This window comes from Diplotaxodon limnothrissa, linkage group LG6 (genome assembly GCF_057381915.1).
Source record: "Diplotaxodon limnothrissa isolate DT_005_m linkage group LG6, D_limnothrissa_male_GT1.1, whole genome shotgun sequence".
In the NCBI taxonomy this organism is placed as follows: Eukaryota; Metazoa; Chordata; class Actinopteri; order Cichliformes; family Cichlidae; genus Diplotaxodon; species Diplotaxodon limnothrissa.
The window spans coordinates 13,801,758-13,820,821 of NC_140601.1; the positions used below are offsets into that span (position 1 = coordinate 13,801,758).

General features: G+C 42.3%; 2 protein-coding genes across 2 annotated transcripts; both read left to right on the top strand.

Moving 5' to 3' along the window:
• Nucleotides 1-1,775: 1,775 nt before the first annotated feature.
• vap (vascular associated protein) lies at nt 1,776-11,650 on the top strand. Its single transcript, XM_085356823.1, has 10 exons — nt 1,776-1,938; nt 2,547-4,481; nt 4,581-4,669; nt 4,788-4,846; nt 5,448-5,611; nt 7,069-7,234; nt 7,323-7,514; nt 9,453-9,674; nt 11,207-11,366; nt 11,472-11,650. The coding sequence occupies exons 1-10, from the start codon at nt 1,896-1,898 to the stop codon at nt 11,544-11,546; spliced, it is 3,105 nt and encodes a 1,034-aa protein (XP_085212949.1). The 5' UTR covers nt 1,776-1,895; the 3' UTR covers nt 11,547-11,650.
• Nucleotides 11,651-15,445: 3,795 nt separating this feature from the next.
• On the top strand, nt 15,446-19,033 carry LOC146630263 (actin, cytoplasmic 2). Its single transcript, XM_085356830.1, has 7 exons — nt 15,446-15,515; nt 16,528-16,653; nt 16,743-16,982; nt 17,483-17,729; nt 17,814-18,005; nt 18,102-18,283; nt 18,371-19,033. Exons 2-7 carry the CDS (start codon nt 16,531-16,533, stop codon nt 18,512-18,514), a joined length of 1,128 nt encoding a protein of 375 aa, XP_085212956.1. The 5' UTR covers nt 15,446-15,515; nt 16,528-16,530; the 3' UTR covers nt 18,515-19,033.
• Nucleotides 19,034-19,064: the final 31 nt, after the last annotated feature.

The window sequence follows — 19,064 nt, forward strand, 5'->3', positions numbered from 1 at the left end:
AAGAGGAGGAACCATCATGGAAGGACAGGCATGGTACCACCGGCAGATAGAGGAAGTGTCTGACATCCAGAAGTCCTACCAGTGGCTGGACAAAGCTGGACTGAAAGACAGCACAGAGGCACTAATCATGGCAGCACAGGAACAAGCTCTGAGCACAAGATTAATCGAGGCTGGGGTCTATCACGCATGCATACATGGAACGCAACAACTAAGTAGCTGGCATAGTATACACAAACATCTGTGCCGAGTATGGACCTGAAGTCCCAAGGTCAAAATAGGAGACTCCTCCTAGGGTGGTTAAGAATGGCCGAGCTAAGATCCTCTGGGATTTCCAGATACAGACAAAATAGTGGTGGCTAACCAACTGGACATAGTGGTAGACAAACAGAAGAAGACGGCCGTAGTGATAGATGTAGCGATACCGAATGAAAGTAATATCAGGAATAAGGAACACAAGAAGTTAGAGAAGTACCAAGGGCTCAGAGAAGAAGCTTGAGAAGATGTGCAGGGTGAAGGTGACGGTGGTCCCCGTGGTAATCGGAACACTAGCTGCAGTGACTCCCAAGCTAGGCAAGTGGCTCCAGCAGATCCCAGGAACAACATCCGAGTTCTCTGTCCAGAAGAATGCAGTCCTAGGAACAGCAAAGATACTGGGCAGGACCCTCAAGCTCCCAGGATATATATATTTGCTTGTTTAAGGTCTCCCTGGAAAACATATACTGTCATTTATAAAATTTGTGAATATGAAAGAAGGATAATGATAGTACCAAGATTGAAAATGTATTTTCATATTAATTTGAAATTTGCTTCATCAAACAATCCTTTATTGGCAGCAATCACAGCCTTGCAGACTTTCATTCAGATGGTCTGACTGATTTAAACGAGATGTTTCTCTTTTTTGTTTGTTTTTTATTATTTCTCTCCAGTGACATCACGTGCTTACTGGGATTCTCTCTATGAAACTGTATTTCTTTACCTTACACTTTAAAGTGCTTTGACGTGGTTATTGTTGTTGGCATTATATGAATAAAACAAAACTGTGTCCTGTGTGATTGTTATTGTTTTTGATTGTTTGTTTTTAAATGTGTGGAAATTTCTCCTGTACAATGTGGTTCTGATTTTCGGGTCACCATCTTGTAGAAAGCAACCGTTTCTTCACAAGTCAGTCCATGGGGGTGTCATGGTGTTATAAAATAGGGGAGGAAGCTAATGTGTTTACAGATCTTACACGTTCTGATTACAAAGACACCTCCAAAGTTCATTTTCTCCCACATGTTTAAGAAATGATGTCATCCGCTTTCCCGGTATATTTTCATTTGTTCTGCATTTCCTAAACTTTTTTTGAACCTATAGACTTAAAACCTGTTTACGTGTTCGTAGCATTCATTTTTAGTCTTTCGAGCACTCCTAGTGGGGCGTAAGTATAAAAGCTCTAATGAACTGCTCCCTCTCATGCCTCCATGCCGCCTGCGGTAATTTTCCTGTGTAGACTTTACGCACTGGATTCCTTCCTCTCATCTCTGAAATGTCGTGTGGAACAGCCTGGAGGCGGCGTAAAACCTTCCCATCCGCAAGCCTCTGTCCATTCTGCAGTACAGGACAGGCTGCCTCTCACACACACGTGTGTTTAATTTAGGTGAGTGTACGGCGCTGTGCCCCTGACAGCGCAGCGGTTTCCGTTACAAGGAAATGATGGAGGAGGAAAGTTTCTGACGCCTCTCTGCTCTCTCTCTCTCTCTCTCTCAGGGACAGTCCACAGGAAAGACTGGAGCTCATTAATCATTTGCGCAGTTTGCTCGTCCTCCTCGTAACATGTACATGTTGTCAGTGTAAAAAAAACTGCATGTGTTTTGGATTAAAAGGGTGTTCTACACTGAAATGTCTCACCATTGGAAATGCAGCTCCACGCCTGTCTGTTGCTTTTTATCGTCACAACAGGTAAGAACGCCCGCCCGCCGCTGACATGTTAGATGTTATTGTGCTATTTGCTATTCTTTTGTCTTTAAATTAGGCTAAATCAAAGTGATATGCACACTGTCGGTATGGAATAGCGTTTTGTTCTCGGATCAACCTCAATATTATTGGGGTTAGTCAATGGAAATAAGATGTTCTGTAAGCTCTGAAATTCTCTGTTTAAATTAACCTTTTGGTTGTACTTCCCTCAGCTTATTCCCACAAATGCAGTTTGAGCTGTAAAAGTCTAACAAGGTTTTTCTCTTTCTCTTCTCAGATAAAGCGCGAATCACGAGAATCATAATGACATTTATTTCTGGTATTTTTAGAGCTGTTTCTGCCTCCTGATGTTCTCAGTGAATACATGAAATATATTCATGATTTACAGTAGGAGTCAGGTTGAGCAGTGTATAACTTAACATGCTGTGAAAATGTGTTGTTCCAACTGTGCCGTGAGCTGGGAATCTGTCGGAAAGATCTTATCTCCCTCTGTGGTGTTACACAGAGCAATGTTATGTTGTTGTGATTTCCACTCTGTCTCTTCTCACCCTGTCTCTCTCTCTCTGTTATTGTGTTTGTTCCTGGTTTTCCAGTCCAGGAAGATGAGAGGAATTCCTCGGAGGACCACTCAACCCAACATCCAGACCTAGACCCCACTCAATGGTTTCCAACAGGAACCAGCTTTACAAATAGTCCTCCTGTTGATCAAGAAGTGACGAGAGGCATGAAGGAGGGCAGAGATCACACCTACGATGGTCTGGAGAGGAGTTTTGCACCTCTGTCTGTGTCTAGTGCCTCCTCTCTGGATCAAGGACTGCTGAACCCCACCTCACCCCAGCAGGGACTCCCTGTCGCTGGGAGAAGTGATAGGGAAACTCTCCCTCTTCCTGAGGAAAAACCAAACAATGGAGCGGAAACATCTGGAGCGGCTCACCTCACCGATGGGCCCATGGCTGCCAGAAATACAACACACCCATATTTTCAGCATGGACTCAGTGCAGGCCCCAATACAAGCACACCCTCAAACCCGACTGAAAAAAGCCTTCAAACTCTGATGGCATTGACAGAGGAAACAGCCAGTAGTTCAGCTCTCATGCTTGACAAAGCTATACAAGATACATCCGTTCAGACATCTAAAAACACAGGCAAAGATGTTGCCACACAAATGGATCAAAGAGTGTCCAGCGCCAGCGTTCCTCTCCGTACTTCTGCTCCAGCTGAGCTATCTTCCTCCAGGACAGGTCATACAGGCATAACCGCACATGGTGTGGGTGTTAGTGGGACATCTGGAGATGAACAGCCTCATTCCTGGAGGAGCCAGAGAAGCACAGACAGACATAATTCTGACCTGACCTTTGCTGTCACTTCTGACCCTTTAAAATCCTCCATCAAAACACTGCAGGATGACTTCAGTGCACAAACCCACACTGAACCCACTGCATCATCATCATCTTCAGAAGTTTACAGCGGCACTCATTCATTCAACACCCACTTCACAGAGCTCAACAACGTTGTTAGCACTGTGGAGGCTGATCCAGTTCATCCAAACATAAGTCAAATTAACTCATTTGTATCTGTTGCTGCTGCTCAGACTGACACATCTGAGTTGCCTGATAAGTTTGAACAAACTGAGATGACGCTCCCATTTTCCTCAAGGAGTCTAACAGACTCTCCTCAAAGCACAGAGAGCCCCACACATTCTGCTTACACGTCATCTTTATTTACACAGACAGACAAAGAGACACAAACGGCAGTAGAAAGTGCACGCGGAAATATCATTGATGCGCACCCGACTAGAAACACTATCCCTTCCCCACCTGGTATTACCAAGGCTTACAGTTGGACTTCAGGGTTCACCGATTCTTCTTCTACACCCGGGGCAGCGCTGACCGTGGGAGGTGTAACCCAAAACTCAGCCATCACAGGAACCACTGGAGTGACATACACTCTGCATCCTGCTCACACACTCCTACGTGATGACTCGCCCACAGATTCTACTGCTGTTGCTGTTTCATCTTCCACCACATCCACAGAGTCCTCTACAGCTTTGTACACACTCCACACACACAGTACATTTCCTGATAGTTCACACCCTGCTTTAACCTCGTCTGTGTCTCAGACCACGGACCACACAGTCAGCAAAGCCACGCCTTCACCTCCACAAATGTCACCTCCTACACACAATCACCCGCCTCCTCAGACTTCTACTAATATGTCACCAACACATAACCAATCCCAACCCCTAATTATTACTACTACTGCACATACTCCTCTCCTTTCTACTGTAACATTAGATTATGGACATGGAGCTGGAGAAGAACAAGTAGAAAAGTATAAGTTCTGGCAGTGGTCTTCCAGCAGCACGACCACACGCACTCCCACATCTGGACTACCACAGCAACCTCCACAGCAGACAACCATGCATCCCAGCCAGGAGCCCTCTTCTGCTTTAACCTCCACACCTGCTCGAAGCTCCACAAACAGTCCCAAGTTCTACATCGTGCCAGATCAGCCTGCTGCCATCAGAGGTACTTCCCAAACACCACTGAAGTGTTTTACGTTTAGGTAAATATCCTGATTATATATCCAGAAGTCCTGAAATTAGTTTATTTACTTGTTCTGTCCAGTGGAGTCAGTTGAGCTGCTACTGCAGATAGTTGTAGAAGAGCCCATGTTGGCTTCAAATGTCAATTTGGAGAACGACACTACTACCTGGGTGAGGGATTGTACAGTAACACACACTGGCACAAAAAAGCAGAAATAATCAAATAATTAAGTATTTTTGACTTCAGCTGAGTAGTTTTTACAGAGTTCTCAATTAAGGTTTCTTTCAGATGAAGCCATACCTACAGAAAGCCCCGGGGTTCAGCCGGCTGCTGGGAGTCTGGAGCAGGTGAGGTGGTGCAGACAAGCTGAAAATGAAAGGCACCTCCAGGCTCTTTCTAGATTTCAATTAGCTCCACCTTGTCTCTCAATATGCACTGTCCATTTCTCAGTTGTGTGTGTTTCCTATCCCAGGTTATGGGACGTTAAATACATCATTTCTGCTAGGGGAAGATATAAACTCTCAGACATAAGTAAACACAATTAAAACACCACAAAAATCCACCAGAGTTAAACATCATTAGGGGAAAAAATGTGAAAAAAACATAATAAATTCTTCATCATCCTTCTGCATTTTTCTCCCCTTTCTTAAGTATTAACCTTTTTTTTTTTTTTTTTTTTTTTTTTTTTACCCATGCAGCTAATGGGACTTTGGAAACTAAAGTCAGTGTCCATTAAATTATGTAATGGTCTCTAACCTCTATGTTGCTTTCCCGACATTAATTTTATTAGCCATCCCTCAGTTTGTCAACAGGGCTCAGATAATTTCCCAACTGGAATGTTTTGATCTAACTAAAGCACAGTGGAAATTGTAATTGGGTTATGCTTTGGGATCGGTCACAGAAAGTTGCGTAAAAGGAGGTAAATCTCCAGTTCTGTTTTTGTTCCAGTGGCCGTGCAGTGCAGAGCCTGCTGGAGTTCAAAACCAGCAGAGCTTTGGAGTGGCTCAGCATAACAGAACCCACATCACTGCTGGAGCGTACTGGACTAGCCCAGGCTGTTCGCAACAAGAGGACATTCAGGACTTCCAGGATCACCAACATCACAGTCGGAGGTAAGCCCGTGTTCAGGTGCCGGTCTGCAGGCAGCTGACTGAAGCCCTGGTGGCTGAGCAGTTTGGGAGGAGTCTGGTTGCCTTTTCATGCACATTGTTCTTAATATCTTTCCGTTCATTTCCTGTCATCTTTCTGCAGAAGACTGGGTGTTTGTGTTTGTCATCAATGTCAAAAATTGACACCAAGATGTCCTGAGTTTCTTCATTAACCTGAGAGAAAGTTCCTTTTTTTTTTTTTAACGTCTTAATTCAATTAACCCAGATACAGGAAAACTGATGTAAACATCGTAACTCAGTTAGCCTGACTCAGTTAAGCTCAAAATCTAATTATGAAAAATCTAATTATTCTACCTGGCTTGGTCTAACAAACTTTTTCTTCTTTACTATAGCGTGGAGTCATTTTATTTGTTTCCATTTTAATGTTTGGCATCAGAAAAAATCTAAAATGCAGAAGTGCTGCAGTGTAGTTTAAATAGTCATTTGGTAAAAAACGCAGTAGGTTCAGTGATTCATTTTTGTACTGCAAGCTTGTTAGAGGCATAACATGTGAGGAGAGCACATGCTACAGACATCTTCACCAGAAAAGCAAGAGTGATGTCATGTAGCTTTAAGATGAGAATTATTCTAAAAGTGGGGAAACTTTCTAATAAATTTTTTATATTTCTCCAGGTGATAAAGTAAAACCTTTAAGATACTGAAAATGTGGCCGGTTCATTTCCATTTTCAGGGGATGCTCAGCCATCGAAACTCATGTCATGAAGCACTTGATGCGCATTTCTTGTGCTGATGTTAATGCCAGAGGAAGTTTGGAGTCGGAGTGTTGGTGACTTTTACACACTATGTACCTCACCACTTTGTGACTTTATGTGATCGGTTACTTTGGTGACTGTTACAACTACCTGGTGTGGAGATCCCTTTTAAATGGTGGAAATCTTGGAAGGAAGAAATTTGACAAATTGAATTATTGCAATGAAACCATCCTTGCAATAACAGTCCAACACTTGAATTCAGTTAACTCTTTAGAAAGACACATTTTTTTTTCACAACTCAGTCCAGGGCCACACCTGTGGTCACAGGACTGAAAACACCTGAGCTCAAAGATCAAGCGATGTAACCTTTTGTCCATACAGTGCACATACTTGTAACAATTTTTGAAATACGGATTACTGTTTAGACCAAATAAGAAACATTATCAGCTGGTTAATGGAGAACCTAATCAACAATTGTTAAGTTAAGTCTCAAGTATCTCAAGTACAACTGAAAATTCAGCCTTGTGACACATTAGCTTAATGTGTAATTGCATGATATTCACGTGACTACTAAAAACTTCAGTGCCTGTCTGATTTTTGGATGCATATATCATTACAATGAGATCACTTTATGATAAGAAAATTTAAAAAAAATGGCACCACCTTTATTATTTTCTTTAATTCTTTTTAAACATGCCTTCCCCTCAGGTCTGCAGGGCGACATCTGTGACTGGTTGCTGCAGTGCTCTGCAGGATATAAGTGTGTTTCCCAGCCTGGCACTGCCAACTACAGCTGTTCCTCAGTCTGCCACTTTGACTACTGCCACCATCACGGCATCTGCACACACCATCCACACCAGCTTCCAGTTTGCCGGTAAGAACGTTAAAAGGAAAAGCAAATATTTTTGTTCACCCAGGCATATTTTGTTTGCATGTGTAAATGACTTGTATTTGGGCATTAGCTGCCTTGCAGGTGACGATTTCTGGTTCATGGGTGAGAGGTGCGATGTCAGGATGACCCGCGCACGTCTCATTGGTGTGTGCCTTGCCATCTTACTCATCATAGTGACAGTGATCATCATTTTGGCGTTTGTGGCAGTGCGACGCTATCGAGCAATTCTGATTCAGGCCAAAGTAGACCAGACTCGCAGCAGGTAGGAAAAGGCTTTTATTAAGACGCACCTACAGTTCAGGCGTATGCATATTTTGTTAATTATACAATTTTTCTAATTTTGCCTTTCTGCACCACCACAGTGGATTTTTTTTATTATTATATTTATATATTATATATTAATTAAAACTGAAAGATTGCTCTTCAGTCACATCTTGTTTGCTTTTAGATCCATTGTGGTTTTTACTGCAAAGGTTACATTTTTTTTTGGACGATAAGTACTTCCATAAACCTTAAAATTTATAGTAAAAACGTGCATATTTGTGACGTACAGTAAATCGCAGTAGTCACAATAGGTGAAAGTATTCTGTTGTGATCCATGAGAGAAAAACCAGAGACTGACATAAACGCACATGCTCTTCAGTAACTGTAAACACTCATTGCCACTAGGTGGCACAGTCTAGCTGACAACGCACATACTAAGGATGAAGGTGGAACTGGATTGCTGGCTCAATCTGAATGTCTAACCTCCACATATGCTGACAGCTGAGCACACAGACACAGTCATTGATACTGTGACATGTTTCATTAGGGTGCTGGGCCAGGAGATGAGGAAACCTATTAGTTGTTCCTGAATGGAAATGCCTCCTACACAACTAATATTAGAGGTGTATGCATGGTAATATTAGTAAATCCAGCATAAATGCAATCTCAATTCTGTGTACTTTCTTTTCATATTAATGTTTGTTTTTAAACCTCGGGTGTTCCTCCAAGTGTAGTCTGGAAAAAATGACCTTGTGGTTTTGGATGGTTCTAATATGATGGCGTGCAGAGACTTGGATTCAGCTTCATGAAAGTCTACCTACAAGGATTCTTGTGTCGAAGCACTTTTCATTTGAACCTTAATAACAAACTGAGACTGCAAGAGGCAAAAGCATATTGATCTTAATCAAGATACTGTTTGTTTGACTGAATATTGAGCATGTACAAAGACAAAGATCAGACAGGAAGTAATAAGTCTGAAGCTAAGCCTTAAGTCCAGTATGTCTAGAGTAGGAAATGTGTGTTTTCCAGGAAATTGGGGCCTCTTTGGAGTCATCTTTTTAAACATCCCAAGTAGCTGATGATTGCCCGAGTTTAGAGAAACTTTGCAAAGCATATAATTTAGCACAGGAAAATATTTTAAAATTAGCCTAAAATAAGTTATTCCAGAGGATTTTTATACAAATAATGGGGAGGATTTGCCTTTTATAACTTTATACATCTTAGAGCAGTAATCTCCTGCCAGTATACACAAACCCTGGTTGTAAACTAGAGTTCATTACAAAACTGCTGACAACTACTGGTTTCAGGGCAATGGCTGGGTTTTAAAGGTGTTTATAAGTGGAACTTATGCTATTAAAATAACTTGGAAAAATCACCTGTGCCCATTAAATGGGGATTAAGCGGTATAGTTTTATATTGTTCTTGATCTGCAATGTTTTAAACAAATCTGTTAATGTTTCTTCTTACCTGTTGATCTATTTCTGGTAAATGGAAAGTTATTCACTGGCAAGGAGCAGTCATGTGTCACTGTGACACATCAGTTCATTCATGAAACATAACATCATCTGTATGAGCGGGGTCATCTCCGACCTTTCTGTTGTCATAGGAGTTCTTTGTTCCTTGGTGAAACTGAGCAGCTTTGTGAAGAGCTTTTAAGAAGAAACTCTTTTTAGGGGTAAAATAAGAGCTTCTATGAATGCCACAGAGATAAGGTTCAAGTTATGACCCCACATTGTAAAAGGGCTGTCTCCCATCGACTAGGTTGATTTTTTTTTTTTTTTTTTTCCTTCTTGAAATTTTGTTCATGTGAAACGTTTAAAGCTGGCACACAATTGTTAAAAAAAAAAGAAAAAAAAAGAGGAAAACCCAGATTGCAAAGAGAAGCAACAACAACAAGCATTGTACCCTGTGACCTCTCACGATTTTGTTTGCGCAGCTATCGCAGATTCAACCACTTTGATGAGCTGTCAGGTCGCTTCTGGTTGCGCTCGTGGGCGGGATCAGCAGACTCATTGGACAATCCTGCCTTCACACGCTCCGATGAGTTGCTGCATCTGCGAGCGCTTGACCGCCCCTGCTGTTACCACGACGACACGCTGTCACTGGCTTCCACCTGCCCCAGCCACGGAACACGAATCAACACAATCTACCCCCACAGGTATATACAGCGCGCGCGCACACACACACACACACACACACACACACACACACACACACACACAGTGTTCATTGTCTGACAGTGAGTTGTGTGTTCCAAAATGTGGGAGAGTTTTCAGTGAAAAGCTTCTCTGTTCTCACCAATGCCACTCTTGAAGCTTAAAAACAAGCTTGGTTCACAGTTATCAGTGATGGTCACCTTGGAATATTTACATGTTTTAAAGCCAGTAAAGCTAAAACTGTTTCTTACTGACATTTTTTTTTTTTGTATTGACAGCATATGGAATATAAGGAATTCTATATTCGGATTCTAAATCCCATGTTACTTTGGACCCTAAGGTCAAACTTACATAAAATGTAACTTATCTTAAAACTGCTTAAAATTCTTCTGCCTGTGTTTGCATTGGCAGCATTTAGGAAATGGTCCTGGTACATGGGGATTGTAAATCTCACATCATAGCTTGCATCCAAATATCATGTAACATTTGACCTCTGACTTCCCTTTTACATTTCAAATCTGCCTTTCTTTCAGTCTTACCCCAAAATGTGTTATAGCTTTAAAGAAATCGTTGTCAAGAGAATGAGCTGCCTAGTAAGAAATACACTGTAATAAAATATTATATAATCGGCTCAAATTATTCATGTCCCAGTCACTCTCCAAATGCTCCAGAATGGCATCAACAGCATATATCCAGGTCAGGTGGGGAATATCAGACTCTAGTAGCCCGATAAATCAATTATTAAAATAAGAAGAAGAAATTGAAACTAATAAATCACCCACCGTATAGATGTTTTGGAGAGGGGACAATCTATTTTTGTAGTGGACATGTTGTTGTTTTTAAGGCTGTAAAGCTGGCCATTTTAACATGGATGGGAGTCTGTGGACATTGACTCGCTTTTGGAGCCAGCCTCAAGTTGCCATTAGAGAGCATGCAGTATTTGGCACTTCAGCAGAAGTCGCAAATACCTTCTGTTCGCCACCTCTGCATCTCACTAATACATGGTAGTTTCAAAAAAATGTCAGATTTTGATTCATAAGCACAGAGTCCAAATTTCTAGTCAGTTCCTGGAGAGTTGTTGAAATGGAGTTTCTAATTAAACTCTGTGAGGCATTAGCGTGAGCTCTAAGTGTGTGTGAGGTGCTTTTAATTGCCAGTTCCCACAGCAGCTAACTCTAATGAATGTATCATGTGCAGATGAGGTTTCTCCAAGAAGTACGATGTTAGAGCATCAGTGGACTGGGCCTCCAAAATAATCCAAACTAAACTCACTTCATACAGTTTGGGATAAGTTGAACTGGATAGGAAATGAAATGAACTATCCATAATTAACTGCAGGACTTGACACAACATAATAATTAGAACATAAATGCAAAATACATTTGAGTCTAGTTTAAACGTTAATAAGTAATCTCTCTAATTCAAAGATCATTCAAAGATTTCACTACTCACTTCCCTAACTGTTGCTTAAAATAGCTACTAATTTGAGCTTGAAGTGATTAAATAATGTAAATAATCCTTTTGCATCCTGTAGTTCCCAGTATGGATGGAGGGGGAGTGAGATGAGCATGGGGGATGGTGTGCTGGACTCGGGTAAGGCCAGTGACCTTTCAGTGTGTAGCTGGCCAGTGGAACCCATTCACTGGACTCCATTTCCACTTCTGCAGCAACTGGCTTCTCACAGGACACCCACAGTGAGTGTGTGACTGTACATGTGGTTTCCATGAGAGTTTCGGTAAGATACAAATGTCTGCGTGGTTTCACAGTTTGAATGATGCGATGTTTCTCTATGAAACCAGGTCAGGGTGTCACGACCACGGTCCTACTGTGAAGGCATGGAGCTTGTAGACATGGGGAAGAGCTGGACTGCTTGACTTGCATATGGAGGATTCAATCTGTTCTGACACTGGTTTTTACAGTTTATTAATGCATTGTAAAGTTAAAATATTTGTGTTTTGTTAATAATAATAAAAAAGTAAGGCAGTAAATGTATAAATGTGTACACCTTTCTTTGAAAGATTAAATCTGTTTCTGATGCTGAGATGTTAACTGCATGTCTGTCATGTGTGGTACAAGGTCTTGGAAAATGTTCTACTGTTACTCAGGGCATCAATATATTGTATTTACTTTTGGAATTAAAGCCATCAAAGGATATTTATACTCTACTTACTTTCAATAACAACTGAAGACTTTACACTTATGAATACAATAAGATAAAAACACAAAGATGTTCTCACATTTTAGTACAGGCTAATTGATTTAAGTACTAGCTGAAATATTTTTAGTTACCACCCCTGCTTCCAAGGAGCAGGACTTTTTTGTAATTTTTCCAAGTGGTCCTGAACAATAGTTCTCCAGGCTTTCTTCAAAGTTCCTATTTGGACACTGGCTGCTTCCTGACAGGAGAGATGCATCAGGATCTTCACCTGATCCAGTTGATCCATCAGTGGAAAGGTCAAGAAGTCATAGTTAAGGAAAGGAAACTGGGAGAAAAGGGTGAAGTGTGCCTAATTTCATAAGAAGTGTACTGAAAATCAGTGGCAGAAGGTCTGATGAAGGGGTAAATCCAAACTGGAATTTATGTATTTTTTTTTGTTCACATCATTGTCTTTTTATGAAGGAGGTAGGGAGAGCGCTACCACAGTGAGTGTCTACATTAATCTGTAAAACACATTGGAGGCTCTGTCAGCCAGTGGTGTTGGAGATCTTGTCAGAATTGATGGAATTATGAACACAGAAGAAGTGCTGTCAAATTTAGATCCACCATGCAATACCATCTGAAAAGCATCTAATTGGCAACAAGTTTATTTTTCAGCATGACAGTGATCCAAACACACCTAATACAGTAAATGCATACCTGGGTAGAAAAACACACAATGAAAGATTATGAATCGGCCTCCCCAGAGGCTGGACCTCAACATTACTGAAGCAGTGTGGGATCATCTTTACAGAGAACAGAACAAAAAGCAGTATAACAGAGAAACAAGAAAGCTTTGAATGTCCTTTAGAAAGCCTCCAGAACTATTCCTGAAGACTACTTAAAGTATGAGAAAGCTTGCCTAAGAGTTCAGACTATGTTGGAGAGTAAGGATTGTCATACAAAGTATTGACTTTCGAGTTCCTTAGAATTGTACAAACTCTGTTTTTGCCTAAACAAAATATAAAGAAATGAGGTGACGCAAGCATAATACTGCATATCATTATTGTTCCTAATCTTGTAGCCCTGTATCTCATCTGTTAGGGGCCTAAAAGAAAGGTTGTGTGTCCCTGTGACTCTAAGATAGGACATAATATTTTAGAATTAAAAATTCAGTAAGCTTAAAGGTTGACAGAAGACTTCGTGCTAATGCCTTACATTATACACATGAGATGCATTGTTGTTTCACAGTAATAAATGTGCTATTATTTACTAAATGCGGTTTCTCTCATACCACACATACACGAGCCCTGCCCCCTCAATGCTGTGTGTGAAACTCTGCTGAAATGTGACCATTAAACGACTGGAAACACGGTGAAGATTGAAACAGGTATAGTATGCATACTGAGCACACATGGTGCTCACATACAGAAAAAGAGAGTGGCTGAATTGGAGACTTAATGGGAGTTTAAAGGAAGAGGGTGGGGAGAGAAGGGGATGAGTGAGAAGTGGACAGAAGCTACCTGCCAGCTTCTTCCATATACGGTCTTAGTCAGAGCTGGCCTTACCCAGGACTGTGAGTTTCTCTGACTGTGTGAGTGAGCAATGCAGGGAGGGAGTGCCTACATTTGTGTGTTGTAATGCGTGCATGAGTCATGCACGCTGCCTAGTTTTGAAATTGCTCAAGCAAAGGCGTGAGATTGAGAAACTACTGTCTGGATAGAGAACAAAGTTTAAAAGATTATTTTGTAAGATACATTTAATCATTTAAAACTGTGATTGAAACATAAATCGGATAAAGAATACAGAAGAAAATGTGAGCGGTAACAGACAAACATGGCCTTAAAAAGGGAGATTCATTCATTTCCTCAGAGTGGTCACATGACCGGAGCAGCGCATTCTTCCCCCCATGTGACTCTCTCCAATATCTCCTTATATGGACGTCATCCAAAGGAACTCTTAAAGGGATGGTGGTGCCCTGGGTCTATACTTGGTGTGTGTGCGTGTGTGTGTGTGTGTGTGTGTGTGTGTGTGTGTGTGTGTGTGTGTTTAGCGTCAATTCAAAGCAGGATAATGCTGAGCGGAAAAGCCAGTTCTCTGATCACCTGATTGCCTACCTACACCTAGGTGTGTGTGTGTGTGTGTGTGTGTGTGTGGTCACTTCCTCCATCTGTAGAAGTGAGGCACTTTAAAAGCTTGCTTCCTGTGCCTTTTGGTGATCCAGCTCCCATATATCCTTATTAGGAACACACAGGGCCTGTGAGAATTCCGAGTGTAAGTTTATGAGGCTTTGTCCGGTGCCCTTATTGAGTTAAAGCCCATCCAGCCACCTAATCTCTGGTCAACTTATAAAATGAGCCTTGGAGGAGGATTTTCATTATAAAAATTTTAAAAAAAAAATCAACAAAGAATTGAAATAGTTTCAGGCCAGAGGCAAACAATGGTGTGTGAAATACCTGCCTGTGTGTAGGCTGTATGCATACCAGAAGTGAATCATGTTCCTGAGTAATCAATCCAGGCCTAATTGTTTTTATTTTGACACCTAATATAAGTATGTTCTGAAAATAACACGCCTGTTTATCACACGTCATTCACAAGATTAGCCCCGTAAACTCAATTGCACAATTCCTGCGAGGTGATGAAAAGGTAAGACATTTACAGTCTCAGTTTTCAGTTTTATTTGTCATATGCAAGTTAGCACAGGGTCAACATTGCAATGAAATGTATTTGACGAGCAGAAGACAATCACTCAGCAGACTGGTACAGTAAAAAATAGTAAAGAGCAAAATATTAATAAAATATAGTAAAAGAAAAAAGATTTAACAGTTAACAGACTATATATATATATATATATATATATATAGTCTCGTTACAGTCATGCCCTAAACATTACCGCAATTCAGCCTGGATACATGCATTACTGTCAGTCTGCACTGTGTGCGTTTGTGTTTGTGTGACGCTGGTGTGCCGGGGCAGAAGAGCCAGATAGAGGATTAACCGTGCTGTCAGTGACCCTGAGATTAAACACCATCCCCAGTCCTGTCACCACAAACAAGCATCCTGCAAACAAATGGGAAATGGAATGGTGAAATCCTCTTCTGAAGCATTCCCTGACCCCGTGAATAAAATTAAGAGCACTCATTCATGGGTATATTATATCACTGAGGCTATAATCAGGATGATCCTGGCACCGTCACAATGTAGAGGATGTAAAAACGACGTAACTATAGGCTGGATTAATTCAGTCTATTAAAGTAATAACTAATACATGCTCAGGGACCATTCAGTGCTTTGCAGCAGGGGTTGTGGGATTTGTCATCCACTAGTCTGTATCCCACTTATGTATTATTATCACATTATGGCAGACAGTTTTAAAAAATCAGCAGGTTTACTGAACACTGAACGACCCCGGATTGATAACTTTTAGGGAGGTATATGGGTTAGTTTAGTGGAACTTGTCCCCCCACTGCTATGTCAGAGCGCACAAACCATGATCTGCATGCGCCACACCCAGTGGATGGAGCCGAACCAATCAGCGGGCGCCGTGCGGAAAGTTCTCCTTTTATGGAGAGGGGCTGCAGCACGAGCCCTCATAAAAATCCTCCACTTTATTGGCCTTCATTGCAGTCAAGTTCAGACACTACATCCTACCGGAGTGTAGCGCTCAGTCACAGTTCTCATACACCGAAAACCCTCCCTCACACAGGTAAGACAACTGCGGAATGTCGGTGGAAGTTTCTTCCTCACATTTTAACGCTTTAATGTAACATTTTGAACAGCGAGTGTTTTCTTTTTTATATATATATATCACTCCTTAGCTTACGAACCAAGTCGTTTTCTCATTTCAAGCTGAAGCCACTTGCTAGGCTTTACAGTGTTCCTATTATTTTGACCGCCACAGTTTTAACCATGTAACGGTTCGGTTTAGAAATGTGGTGACATGTTGCCGCTTATGTTTAAGTGGGTGTGAAATAACCTTGCCACTCGATGCTGTCATCACTTTGTAGTCCGACAAATCAAGACTACGTGTTAAAGGAAAAAAGCTTGACCTTCTCGCTTACATGTAAGCATCCACTGTGGCAGGTCTGCAGCTCTGGTGTCTCCGGTTTCAAACATTCAAACACCAGACCAGGCAAATGCAGATTAGATGGATTGGGTTTATAGAGACTTTACTAATTTTGTAAGTAGAGCTTCTGAAATTAAAGGTTTTTGCTGTGTCACTGCAGCTATCAGTTAATGTGCAAATCCTGGTGCGTCTGCTTCAAATAAATGTGCGAAGTTGGCTTTTTGTTCGTGTAACCTTGCAAATGCGTCAGTCACGACGTTCAGATATATCAGATTTAACTGTGATTTGTAGAAGTTCGTTCAGCTGCTAAAGGGTTTTCTGTGTGGTTAACGGTTGTGGTGAGCTCGGTGAAGGGAGTGGTCGCCTGTCGGTGTCATTTGAGGTTTAGCGACACGCGGGGCGGCTTCCGGGCCGGTCTACAGCAGTCTCTAAGCTGCATTCACTTTTGCCTTATATGGCCATGGCCAGCCCGAGTGAGAAACTGCCTTTGTTTCTCAGCTCTGGATTAGGACTCAACCTTGCGCCACTGCGACATCCAGCGTCCGTTCTCAATAACTGCAAGACTTCATCCAGGCTGTCTGCCAGATGTATCGCACACTGCTGCTGAACATTAGGATTAAAAATCCTTTCCTCCTGTTACTACTTCATACAGAAAATGGAAGACGAAATTGCCGCCCTCGTTGTTGACAACGGATCTGGAATGTGCAAAGCTGGCTTTGCAGGAGATGATGCTCCACGTGCTGTGTTCCCCTCCATTGTTGGACGCCCCAGGCATCAGGTACATATTCCTTAATAAACCTCACATACCTTGTAACCTTTTCATAACTGCTGACCTTTTCATAATCGCACTGCTCTTTGCATTCCTAGGGTGTAATGGTTGGTATGGGCCAGAAAGACAGCTATGTTGGTGACGAGGCACAGAGCAAAAGAGGAATCCTGACCCTCAAGTACCCCATTGAGCACGGAATTGTCACCAACTGGGATGACATGGAGAAGATCTGGCATCACACCTTCTACAATGAGCTGAGAGTTGCCCCTGAGGAGCATCCAGTCTTGCTCACAGAGGCCCCCCTGAACCCCAAGGCCAACAGGGAAAAGATGACGCAGGTAACAAGAGCTGACACCTTGACGAACTTCCCCCTAAGTCAGGAAACTGTTGAGCTGCAGTGCCCAACAACAGGAAACTATGTTGCCACTCGGGTGTTTCTTCCCCTGCTCAATCTGTCTTTCCTCATCCTCCTTCAACCCTCCAGGTTTCCTCTGCCCTCGACTGATCTTTTCAGCTCTGCAGATGCTTCAGGTTTCTATCTCTGCACTGTGATGCATCAGGAATGAGCTGCAGCATGGGCACTGCTGTTTATAAATTAGACTGAGACTTGTGTTTAACTACACGGGTGTCTGCATGAAGCAATGGATGATAATAGAGCAGTTTGCTGCACTTTAACTTTTAGAGTCAGTGTAACAAAGCAGTTTTCTATTGTAGTTGGCATAATACTCAACCCAGTGTGCTGTTCTTTCTGTACAATTGAACTAACACAGAAACTTATTCCAGAGTACTTTGGCTTTTAGTTTCACTGATCATCTCTTTTCTCCTGCTGTTCTTGCAGATCATGTTTGAGACCTTCAACACTCCTGCCATGTATGTGGCCATCCAGGCAGTGCTGTCCCTGTACGCCTCTGGTCGTACCACTGGTATTGTCATGGACTCAGGTGATGGTGTGACCCACACTGTGCCCATCTATGAAGGCTACGCTCTGCCCCATGCCATCCTCAGGTTGGACCTGGCTGGCAGGGACCTCACAGACTACCTCATGAAAATCCTGACTGAGAGGGGCTACAGCTTCACTACCACAGGTGAGCATGAGGATGGTTTTTGAGACATGATGTGCGGCTTTCAGGGTTTTCTTATCTTAACTGTAATGTTTTCTTGTCTCACAGCTGAGCGTGAGATTGTGCGTGACATCAAGGAGAAGCTGTGCTATGTTGCCCTGGACTTTGAGCAGGAGATGGGAACTGCTGCCTCCTCTTCATCCCTGGAGAAGAGCTATGAGCTGCCTGATGGACAGGTCATCACTATTGGGAATGAGAGGTTCCGTTGCCCAGAGGCTCTCTTCCAGCCCTCATTCCTTGGTAAGCAGCATCAGCTTTAAGACAGACTTCTGTGATTTGTAAAAAGTAGTCCTTAGCAAGGCTAACCTTAACCCCAAACTTTCCAACTCTCCACAGGTATGGAGTCTTGTGGTATCCATGAAACTACCTTTAACAGCATCATGAAGTGTGACGTTGACATCCGTAAGGACCTGTACGCCAACACTGTGCTGTCTGGAGGTACCACCATGTACCCTGGCATTGCTGACCGCATGCAGAAGGAGATCACTTCACTGGCACCCACCACCATGAAGATCAAGGTAAAATTCTTGTTCTGTCTGTTTTATTATAAGTTTATAATAAATGGACTGTATTCATTGCTGACAACTCTACTTCTGCCATTGCAGATTATTGCTCCCCCAGAGAGGAAGTACTCTGTATGGATTGGAGGCTCCATCCTGGCTTCTCTGTCCACCTTCCAGCAGATGTGGATCAGCAAGCAGGAGTACGATGAGTCCGGCCCCAGCATCGTCCACAGAAAGTGCTTCTAAACAGACTGTCCCCACCCCCACCAAAACACACTGCTACAAACCCAAACTAGCTCAGCATACATGCCTACACCACCACACTGGTGTATGCTGAGCCTACACCTCTTCCATTTTCCCTCATCACTCTGGCTACGGCACCATGCCCCCTGATGGGGAGAAACTCTGCAGGAAGTACGGAGCATCCCAGGCGGTGTGAATGTGTGAGAAACATGATATCCATTGTCGTGTTTGTGTAGGTCATTCCAGTTGTCTTTGTTCACCACCTTATTTGCCTCTATGAAGGTTTATTCTCTGGTGGGCTCGCTGCCCATCAGAACTGTAGTATTGCTTAATATGTAAATTATGTAATCTGAAACTTGTTTTGTTTTTGTACTTTCAGCCTTAAATGATACTTGGTCCAGTTTGTTTTTGTCATCATGCAAAAGACAAGGCTTGTACCTTGTATTGAGGTGTATGAAGGTTTGTGCATAGGGCTTTAAGCCTCTGGTGTACACAACAACCCAATAAAGCGCACATGTCTGACTCAAGTCTGATTTTGTCTTTATGTTGAATG

What these genes read in the sequence shown, in the direction of transcription:
- vap (XM_085356823.1), top strand. Translation starts at nt 1,896, where the DNA reads ATGCAGCTCCACGCCTGTCTGTTGCTTTTTATCGTCACAACAG. An exon ending in TCAGCCTGCTGCCATCAGAG is followed by an intron (nt 4,482 to 4,580) that starts GTACTTCCCAAA and finishes TGTTCTGTCCAG; the next exon opens with TGGAGTCAGTTGAGCTGCTA. An exon ending in CACCAACATCACAGTCGGAG is followed by an intron (nt 5,612 to 7,068) that starts GTAAGCCCGTGT and finishes CCTTCCCCTCAG; the next exon opens with GTCTGCAGGGCGACATCTGT.
- LOC146630263 (XM_085356830.1), top strand. Translation starts at nt 16,531, where the DNA reads ATGGAAGACGAAATTGCCGCCCTCGTTGTTGACAACGGATCTGGAATG. An exon ending in CTACAGCTTCACTACCACAG is followed by an intron (nt 17,730 to 17,813) that starts GTGAGCATGAGG and finishes CTTGTCTCACAG; the next exon opens with CTGAGCGTGAGATTGTGCGT. An exon ending in CTTCCAGCCCTCATTCCTTG is followed by an intron (nt 18,006 to 18,101) that starts GTAAGCAGCATC and finishes AACTCTCCACAG; the next exon opens with GTATGGAGTCTTGTGGTATC.